Source organism: Hordeum vulgare, chromosome 3H, assembly GCF_904849725.1.
Source record: "Hordeum vulgare subsp. vulgare chromosome 3H, MorexV3_pseudomolecules_assembly, whole genome shotgun sequence".
NCBI classification, from domain to species: domain Eukaryota; kingdom Viridiplantae; phylum Streptophyta; class Magnoliopsida; order Poales; family Poaceae; genus Hordeum; species Hordeum vulgare.
In genome coordinates this window covers 542,412,012-542,421,733 of record NC_058520.1, presented here as the reverse complement: position 1 = coordinate 542,421,733, position 9,722 = coordinate 542,412,012, and the positions used below count along the sequence as shown (strand labels likewise).

General features: G+C 47.4%; 1 protein-coding gene across 1 annotated transcript; it reads right to left on the bottom strand.

Annotated features, from left to right (window-relative positions):
* Positions 1 to 327: 327 nt before the first annotated feature.
* LOC123444843 (transcription initiation factor TFIID subunit 12) lies at positions 328 to 4,873 on the bottom strand. Its single transcript, XM_045121702.1, has 8 exons — positions 4,364 to 4,873; positions 3,630 to 3,791; positions 2,681 to 3,295; positions 1,778 to 1,852; positions 1,526 to 1,604; positions 1,378 to 1,442; positions 1,248 to 1,283; positions 328 to 815 (listed from the first exon to the last, which is right to left on the bottom strand). Exons 1-8 carry the CDS (start codon positions 4,871 to 4,873, stop codon positions 708 to 710), a joined length of 1,650 nt encoding a protein of 549 aa, XP_044977637.1. The 3' UTR covers positions 328 to 707.
* Between the last annotated feature and the right edge of the window lie 4,849 nt (positions 4,874 to 9,722).

Here is a 9,722-nt window from a genome sequence, read left to right as displayed (position 1 = left end):
CATTGCGTAGCACTGTTTAAGATGTTATTGACTCATAACGTCACGTTGCGTAGCACTGTTTAAGGACCTATACCAAACTGGCGTTTCTTCTGAGTCCTGACCCGCTTCCAAAGCAACACAGATAAAAGCCCCCAAAAGGATTCTCCTGATTTAGGGAAATGAAAAAGAGTGTATCAACACTATCTTCAGGTAACCAAGTTCCCAAGGGCATTTTACCTGGGATTCCTATCAGAACATATAGTAGCAAATGGTAGTTCATGCAGTGTTCCTGTCACTATGGCCTTGTCAGAGACAAACTAATTCAGTGGCAAATGCAAATACTGGACATGCCCGTGCTAATAAACCTTGGATTGAGGTCAAATAGTAAAATAACACTCATTCAGGACATCTGAGAACAGCACCCATGAGCATATATACACATATTTAGCCATTGCCAGAGTAGCTGAGACGGCAAGGCTTCTCCTGCTTCAACTACGCCTGAACAAAGTCACTTGAGCAAAATCCTGTAATGGATAAGTACTGCGGATACCTCACCAAGGTTCAGGGTCTAAATTTGCAGGGTTGCAACTGAGACATGCCATAAAACTACGGAACAAACATATTAGTTAGTACTTAGCACTGTAATGCTTCCAGCTTTACAAAAAATATTATGCATGTTATGTTTGCAAGGCTACACACTCTACAACCAGGGCTAGGTGGTTTTCCATTCACGGAGAACCTGTCGCAGGTGGCTTTGGAGTCTGATTTTTCTGGTTGGCTGTAACTTGGGCAGCAGACGTCTTTATGTTCCCTTCACTCGCCATTGACTTCTTGATCTGTACCGATTGAGGTAAAAGAAAAACTAACATGTCAATGCCAAATGCAATGGAAGTATATCCAACAAAAGCGGATATATTAATCATACTTCAGGCACATGCAGAAAATGCAGAAGGGCTTACTTCAGGCACATGCAGAAAATGCAGAAGGGCTTACTTCAGGCACATGCAGAAAATGCAGAAGGGCTGCCTTAAGTGATGTGCGCTGTTTTATAGCTAGTTCATTTTTTCTTTCAAACATCATTTTATGTAGATTGGGATCCTTGGAGCTCTAAAAGTTATATTTGAGTAGATGCAATCGCAATAATATGTTTACGAATATCATGTTTCCAACCAATGACAGAGGCTGAGAATTATATCCATAGTTCAAGAAGTAATCATGCATGAAATAAGGTGGATAGTTGATGTGGTGAGGATGATAAAAAAAAGTACCAGAGTAAGCCTCTCCCTGTGAATATCGTTGACATGCTGCAGAACACCAAGAAGAGGCAAGGAAATGTCAATATGGGTTACAAAATAAATAACTACAAGGAAGAAATGAATATGTGAAGTTAAGAATTACCGGCTTCTTGTATAGTTTTATTTCATCCCCGGTGAAACCTGGCAAGGTGATATTCCAGCTTCTCTCTGCAATGGTGATATTAAACTATAAATCAACTGTAATTGCACAAGCGCATTAATATTCTAGAAAAGCCAAAATAATTAGGTACCTGCATGAAGGAGTACATCTTTGGCTTCCAGAGTAGTAGACTTTCTATGCTTTGCTAAAGAACAAGCAAATGTTCCGACCTGCTCAAAATAGTTATCAAAAACAAAATAGCTAATAAGAAATCATCCAGAATGCACAAAGGCTTGAGAAACCATGCGTATTTTCTTAAAAAAGGAAAACATATTCTGAAAAATAATTATCCTTGGATAAAAATCACCAAACGAAAAAAAGAAGAAAGGGTCAAAAAACCTACAGATTCAATAAAATCTTCTGCAATGTCAATAAGAACATCTTCAACATCAGGATCCAGCCTTTCCGAAGGGTCGATCTGTGCGAACAAATTATAAGAAAGGTTGGCACTTTTACTGCTACAAAGTGAAATGCACAACTACAGAAAACTAGTACGAGAGTCAATTAATCGTTAAATCGGTCAGCCCAAGTGATGTTTACGATCCTACAGAGCTCATGCTGAGTACTGTAAACTCAACAAAAATATCTTGTGCAAGTATTTCCAAGAGTAATTACTGTTCCACTAAAACCGTACTTAAGTTCAACCATCACTGGAATAGATTTAACACAGGTCATTCTAAGCACTTAAATCAATAGCGCAATTTTAGGAAGGAGGATTTGATAAAATGAAACATAGTGTTTGATAAAATGACAGGCCACATGTCAGTGACATGTAGGTTCCTTGCTTGGTCCATGCACTATGCATGCAGGCTACATAAAACTATGTCAAAATATGGCACCCTTTGTTTCATTTATATAATTTATATATGGCATCCTTTGCTACATATGATCCAAATATGATTTTTTTTCTTTTTACTACTGAGGATAAAACCCAGTGTTTTTTATTTTACAAAAGGATAGCTGAACTTTCAAAGTGTTAAGTACCATGTCTTTCTTTATGCAACTATGCATAGGGGTAGCAAAAGATGAGGCTAAATATAAAATTGTATGAGAAGAGAGAAAACAAGCATTTCAGACATATATGCAAAAGGAAATATTTTGGAACCAGAATAACACGCTAACAAACGCCATTAATCACATCAGTGGAATGAGATGTATGAAAAACTGAAAATATAGGATCTAAGGAAATCTGGAATTGCATAACCTTGCACCTTCTCTCAACTGCAGCTCAGGAAACACCGCATACCTGTGCAAGTAAATCATGTATACTCCTCTTGGAGAGTAGCCGATTACTAGATTCACCAGAAGCTGCATCAGCGGAAGCCATGTCCACAAGCTGCATATTAGTAGCTTGTAGTGTGGCTGGAGAATCAGGCTTCTGAGTCAATGAGACAGGAGTTCGGGCAGCTTGCTGCTGGTTTTTCAGTGTTGTATTTTGCTGTGAGGAACTTTGTGGTTGACTTTGCTGCTGCTGCTGCTGCTGCTGCTGCTGCTGTTGCTGCTGCTGCTGCTGCTGCTGCTGCTGTTGTTGCTGCTGCTGTAGAACTTGCTGTTGCTGCTGCTGCTGCTGATGTTGCTGCTGATGATGTTGAGGTTGCTGCTGCAAAAGTTGCTGCTGAGGTAGCTGCTGCTGTCCTGAAAGTGCATTCTGTTGAGAAGCTATAGGTGCAGATTGTGCAGCATGGTATGGTCTTGGTTGTGGAACTTGTGGCCTTTGTTGTGGAACTTGTGGCCTTTGTTGTGGCACTTGTGGCCTTTGTTGTGGCCTAAATGGTGAAGACATATTTGCCGGAGTTTGCTGTAAAGCCGCCGCAGGGGAACCCATAGACATCGGTCTTGTTAAAGAATGCATGGGGGTTTTCTGTGGGAAAATAAGTCAATCAAGCACACAACATGACATGAATTGCAATAAAGAAGTTGGTATATTCCCTCCTAATCTGATGGTACAGCATACAATATGTGGAAGCAATCAAGGGGCAAGAAGCCTGAATTCAACCTATACTTCTATGGATTACAAATGATTGATCCACATTTAGAAGGTATGTAGATATTCTTTCATGTCTGCACCAACATTGAGATGAACAAAAAAAAATTACATAATCACACATTTTGCATATAACCGAAACACAACAATGAAATGCCTAGAGATAAACTAGACTACATCATTGCAAGTAACAGCCTAACAGGCTTCTTACTTGTGAACCTGGCATTTGGCTACCAGATGAAGATGGTGTCGCTGATGATGGAAGACCTGGCCTTGGCTGTTGCGAACTAGATATTGATCCTGGTCTCATCTGAGACGCATTAAGGGAACCAATCATCCCAATATTCTGGATCCCCGGGGCAGGTTGCCTAAGCTGAAAGTCATAAGCATCATCAGGAATCGTTTCATAACTCAAAAGAGAAGGCAGGGTGGAAGTTAATGACAATGAAAGCACTTGAGATACTCTGCAAAGTGCAAACATAGACTAATCCTAGCGGGTTTAGGTTTCCTTCTTCCATACAAAGGACGAGATCTCATTCCAAAGGCAGGGTGGATAATAACAATATAAAGCCATGAGGTGTGGTTCACTGGTCTTAGAAACCCAATAAATCCAAGATCTCATTCAAAGCAAGGTGGAACCAACTGGGGGTTCAAGAGAAAATTAAAGTGTCGTGTATATAGGACGAGAAACAGAGGGACCTAAAAGTTGGCGATGGTTGAGAGAGTGACCATCCATTGTACGCTTGAGGTTGTGTTCAACAAATTAGTAGCTCGTTATAACTAGGAACATCAAGAAAGTGCAGCTAGTCACAACTAATGGATTCCCTGAAAGAAAAATATATGCTACACGAGCTAAGTTTTGGCCTCAATTGGAAGAGAACTCCATGAATTTCGAGCTTATTAACCAGGACTATAAAGAACCGAGTTCAAGAATGAGACGCAGACCTGTGGAGTGGGCAGAGGGGTCTGGTCGGGGCCACGATGCATGGCGCTGAACTGGTGAGCGAGCGGCGGCGGAGGCACGAACCCCGTATAGCCCATGGGCGTCTGCGCCCCACGCGGGTGCGCAGGCAACCCGATGGCAACCCCTCCCCTTGCCATTGCAGAAGTCGTGGAGGAGGGCCCTGCTGCGGCGGCAGAGGAGGAGGAGGACATCGTGATGGGCGAGGCTAGGTGGGTGTACGGAGGCCTCATGCGAGGCGCCGGCGGCCGGGCGGTGGCGGGGATCGGAGTTGGGGGCTCTAGGGTTTGGGCGGGGGCGGGCGCTGGTGCTGGGGCGGGAGCGGGAGCGGGAACAGGGGCAGGAGCAGGGGTGGGGTCGGAGGTGGGTTGCGCGGCGGTGGAAACGGGAGGCGCGGGATTGGTCGACGGCGCGGCAGGGGGAGCCGCAGCCGCGGTTGAGGGCGGCGGCGGCGGCGCCGACGCGTCCGGCTGCGTAGGGGCAGGCGTGTCCATGGTGACTGGCGTTCGATGAATTGCCCGTTACGCCGGAAGGGGCCTTGTAAAGGACGGAGAAATGCACAAGTCTTAAGGACCTGTGTGCAAAAACTCATCTCTATTTTTTCTTAACAAACATAGGGTCTCAACGGTTCATCCACGTCAGAGCAACTCGAGCCGTTTGGCCCCCCAGCGCACCCTGTGAATCCCTTTTAGTGTTTGCGCCGGAGCCTTTTTCGCATTGGGGGCAAACGAGTTTCCAACCGTGTTCCCAGGTTTTGGCCTCGAGACGTCAACTAATTCGAACTTGTCTTCACTGCTCCCAGAAAGACGCCACTAGTTCGGCAATCATCATGCCATAAGTCGACGATCGGCATGTCATAGTTCGGCGATCAAACACACTCAATAGTTCGGCGATCAAAAGGAAGGGATAGTAGACAAGAAAAGAATCGAACGGCCGACTCAACGTAATGCGGCTCCTCTGGCGCGGGACTGGCCAAGGTCGAGCTCGTCATCGGCGTAGTCGGGCTTATCATCGACATGGTTTCTGTGCTCGGACTAGGCGTCATCGTGTTTTCCTCGTCGTCGCTACCATGGTCGCCGTCGGAGCGGGCATTTGGTTTAAGATTAGGTCGCGTTCCACGAGGTACCATGCCTTCACCTTCTCGTCCTTCGTCGATATGTCTGCTTCCATCAAGATCGCTAGCTCGATGTTTCTCTTCTTCGCGGCGACGTTGGTCCTGAGAAGGTCGACCTTGACGTCTTGCTTCGTCATCAACGTCGACCACCATGCGTCGAATTTCTCCTTCCTTTTGGCGGCGTTGTTCTTTAATCACGCTCCAACCTTCAAGTGAAGCAAGCTTGTGAATGCCTTTTGGACCTGTTTGTGTGAGGAAACCGGAAAACCTTGCCAAGGTCTCGAGTTGTCCGTCCTTTTGAGCCACTCCCAACGCAACCTGGGTGCAAGTCCTTGCTTACCGAGGTCAATGACCCCAAGTCCCCCCATCTTCTTCGGGCGACACACTCTCTGCCAAGCCACTAGACACTGCCCTCCATGTGTCTCCTCTGAACCGGCCCAAAAGAAAGTCGATATCCTTTGTCAACATGCTTCACGGCCCATTTGGACGCCTCCGCGGTCATGAGATTATGCATGGGTCTAGCTCGGACCACATTATTAACTAGGATTAGCCTCTCTGGCCTTGTCACTAATCCACATTTCCATCCAGGGAATATAGTCAGCGCTACATCAAGCACACGTTGCCATTTAGATCTCGTGAGTTGATAAATAGACAGTTTGAGTCCAAGATAAGTGCATGAGAACTTTTCCATACGCCATCGCAGAGCGTCTATAACAATTGCCTGATCATTATCATTACTTCTGATCATGATAGCCATAGGTTTTATAAAGTTCACGTTCAATCCCAAAGCTGCACCAAACAAGCTGAGAGCAGCCCTAACAAAACTGAGATCTCCACTAGTCGCCCGAATGAAAAACACCACATCGTCCTCATAAATCGACATTCTTCATGGAGGCAAACATCGAGGCAACGTGCTGATCACCCCAGCTTGTTGCGCCTTGGTGATTATGGCAGTAAGAACATCCATGGCAATGACGAACAATAAAGGTGAGAGTGGTTCGCCTTGTCGCAATCCTTGGGCGTTCATGAACTTTTGCACATGGCATCCATTAACCACCACCCTTGAGCTAGCAGAGTTGAGTAAAATCGCCACCCAAGCCCTCCAGGATTCCGAGAACCCTTTGGCGCGAAGGACCTAAAACAAAAAGGGCCACGATAGAGAGTCAAAGGCCCTGGAAATATCTAGCTTGAGTAGAACACCTTTAGCCTTGCGCTTATGCAACATCCTAGCCACCTAATGCACCAGTAGGAAGTTATCATGGATATTTCGTCCCCTGATATATGTCGATTGATTGATCACAACCAAATCTGGCACGCAAGCACATAAACGCTTCGCTGGCAGTTTGGAGCAGAGTTTAGGGAAGCTCTGCACAAGACATATCAGGCGAAAGTCTCTAACTAGTGAGGCATCTGTTTTCTTGGGTATAACTGTGATGAGCGCCTGGTTCAGACGACCAAAACCTCGCCCATTGCCCACGAAGAACTTGTGGATCACAACCATAACATGAGTCTTTATCACAGGCCAAGCTTTGTGGAAAAAGAGTCCTATAAAACCATCCATGTTGGAAATATGCCCTAGAGGCAATAATAAATTGGTTATTATCATATTTCCTGGTTCATGATAATCGCTATTGTTCATGCTATAACTGTATTAACAGGAAACAGTAATACATGTGTGAATAAATAGATCACAATGTGTCCCTAGCAAGCCTCTAGTTGGCTAACTCGTTAATCAATAGATGATCATGGTTTCCTGATCATGGACATTAGATGTCATTGATAACGGGATAACATCATTGGGAGAATGATGTGATGGACAAGACCCAATCCTAAGCATAGCACTAGATCGTATTGTTCGTATGCTAAAGCTTTTCTAATGTCAAGTGTCTTTTCCTTCGACCGTGAGATTGTGCAACTCCCGGATACCATAGGAGTGCTTTGGGTGTATCAAACATCACAACGTAACTGGGTGACTATAAAGGTGCACTACGGGTACCTCCGAAAGTGTCTGTCGGGTTGGTACGAATCGAGATCGGGATTTGTCACTCCGTGTGTCGGAGAGGTATCTGTGGGCCCACTCGGTAGAACATCATCATGAGCTCAATGTGACTAAGGAATTAGTCATAGGATGACGTGCTACGGAACGAGTAAAGAGACTTACCGATAACGAGATTGAACAAGGTATATGTATACCGATGATCGAATCTCGGGCAAGTTTTATGCCAACACACAAAGGGAATTGTATACGGGATTGATTGAATCCTTGACATCGTGGTTCATCCGATGAGATCATCGTGGAACATGTGGGAGCCACCATGGGTATCCAGATCCCGCTGATGGTTATTGGCCGGAGAGCGTCTTGGTCATGTCTGCATGCTTCCTGAACCCGTAGGGTCTACACACTTAAGGTTCGATGACGCTAGGGTTATAGGGAAATGTTATACGAGGTTACCGAAAGTTGTTCGGAGTCCCGGATGAGATCCCAGACGTCACAAGCAGCTCCGGAATGGTCCGGAGGTAAAGGTTGATATATAGGATGGATGGTTTTGGACACCGGAAATGTTTCGGGCGTCACGGGTAGCGTACCGGGACCACCGGGACCACCGGAAATGGTCCCGGGGGTCCATCGGGAGGGGCCACCAGCCCCAAGAGGTGGCATGGGCCAAAAGGTGGAGGGAAACCAGCCCAAAGTGGGCTGGTGCGCCTCCCACAAAGGGGGCCAAGGCGCAGGAGGTGGAGAGGGGGGAACCCTAGGTGCTGGTGGGCCTAAGGCCCACCTAGGGGTGCGCCACCCCCTCCCCCTGCCCTGGCCGCCGCACCTCCCATCTGGGGGGCTGCCGCACCACCTGGGGTGGGAACCCTAGGGGTGGCACCCCCCTCCCCTCCTCCTATATATACCTAGGGGTTTGGGGCTGTTTTGCACACAGTTTTCCATCTCCCTCGGCGCAGCCCTGCTTCCCTCCTTCCTCCTCTCCCACGGTGCTTGGCGAAGCCTTGCCGGGAGACCTCGTCTCTCCATCGACACCACGCCATCGTGCTGCCGGAGATCTTCCCCAACATCTCCCTCCTCCTTGCTGGATCAAGGTGCGGGAGACGTCACCGGGTTGCACGTGTGTTGAACGCGGAGGTGCCGTGGTTTGGCACTAGATCGGAATCACACCGCGTTCGGAATCGCCGCGAGTACGACTCCATCAACCGTGTTCTAGCAATGCTTCCGCTTAGCAATCTTCAAAGGTATGAAGATGCACTCACCCCTCTCTCGTTGCTGGTCTCTCCATAGGAAGATCTGAATATGGCGTAGGAAATTTTTGAATTTATGCTACGTTACCCAACAATCCGGGCCCGAGGCCCGCTCACCTAGCATATCTCTAATTGCCTCCCACACCTCCTAATCAGTGAACACCATGTCCTGGTCTGACAGATCCACTTGGCTGTTGGGGAACGTCGCATGGCAAACAAAAATTTTCCTACACGCATGAAGACCTATCATGGTGATGTCCATCTACGAGAGGGGATTCCGATCTGCGTACCCTTGTAGATCGCACAGCAGAAGCGTTAGTGAACGCGGTTGATGTAGTGGAATGTTCTCACGTCCCTCGATCCGCCCCGCGAACCGTCCCGCGATCCGTCCCACGATCTAGTGCCGAACGGACAACACCTCCGAGTTCAGCACACGTACAACTCGACGATGATCTCGGCCTTCTTGATCCAGCAAGAGAGACCGAGAGGTAGATGAGTTCTCCGGCAGCGTGACGGCGCTCCCGAGGTTGGTGATGATCTAATCTCGTCAGGGCTCCGCCCGAGCTCCGCAGAGACGCGATCTAGAGGTAAAACCGTGGAGTTATGTGGTCGGGCTGCCTTGGAAAAGTTGTCTCAAATCAGCCCTAATTGCTCCATATATATAGGAGGAGGGAGGGGAGGCTTGCCTTGAGGCTCAAGGAGCCCCAAGGGCTGCACCACCAAGGGAGGAGGAGTCCTCCTCCAATCCTAGTCCAACTAGGATTGGAAAGTGGAGTCCTTCTCTCCTTTCCCACCTCCTTGTTATTCTTTCTCTTTGATTTTCTATCCTTGGCGCATAGGACCTTCTTGGGCTGTCCCACCAGCCCACCAAGGGTTGGTGCACCACCCCCAAGGCCTATGGGCTTCCCCGGGGTGAGTTGCCCCCCCCCGGTGAACACCCGGAACCCATTCGTCATTCCCGGTACATTCCCGGTAACTCCGAAAACCTT

What these genes read in the sequence shown, in the direction of transcription:
- LOC123444843 (XM_045121702.1), bottom strand. Translation starts at nt 4,873, where the DNA reads ATGGACACGCCTGCCCCTACGCAGCCGGACGCGTCGGCGCCGCCGCCG. An exon ending in TAAAACTATACAAGAAGCCG is followed by an intron (nt 1,284 to 1,377) that starts GTAATTCTTAAC and finishes GGTGTTCTGCAG; the next exon opens with CATGTCAACGATATTCACAG. An exon ending in ACAGGGAGAGGCTTACTCTG is followed by an intron (nt 816 to 1,247) that starts GTACTTTTTTTT and finishes CAATCGGTACAG; the next exon opens with ATCAAGAAGTCAATGGCGAG.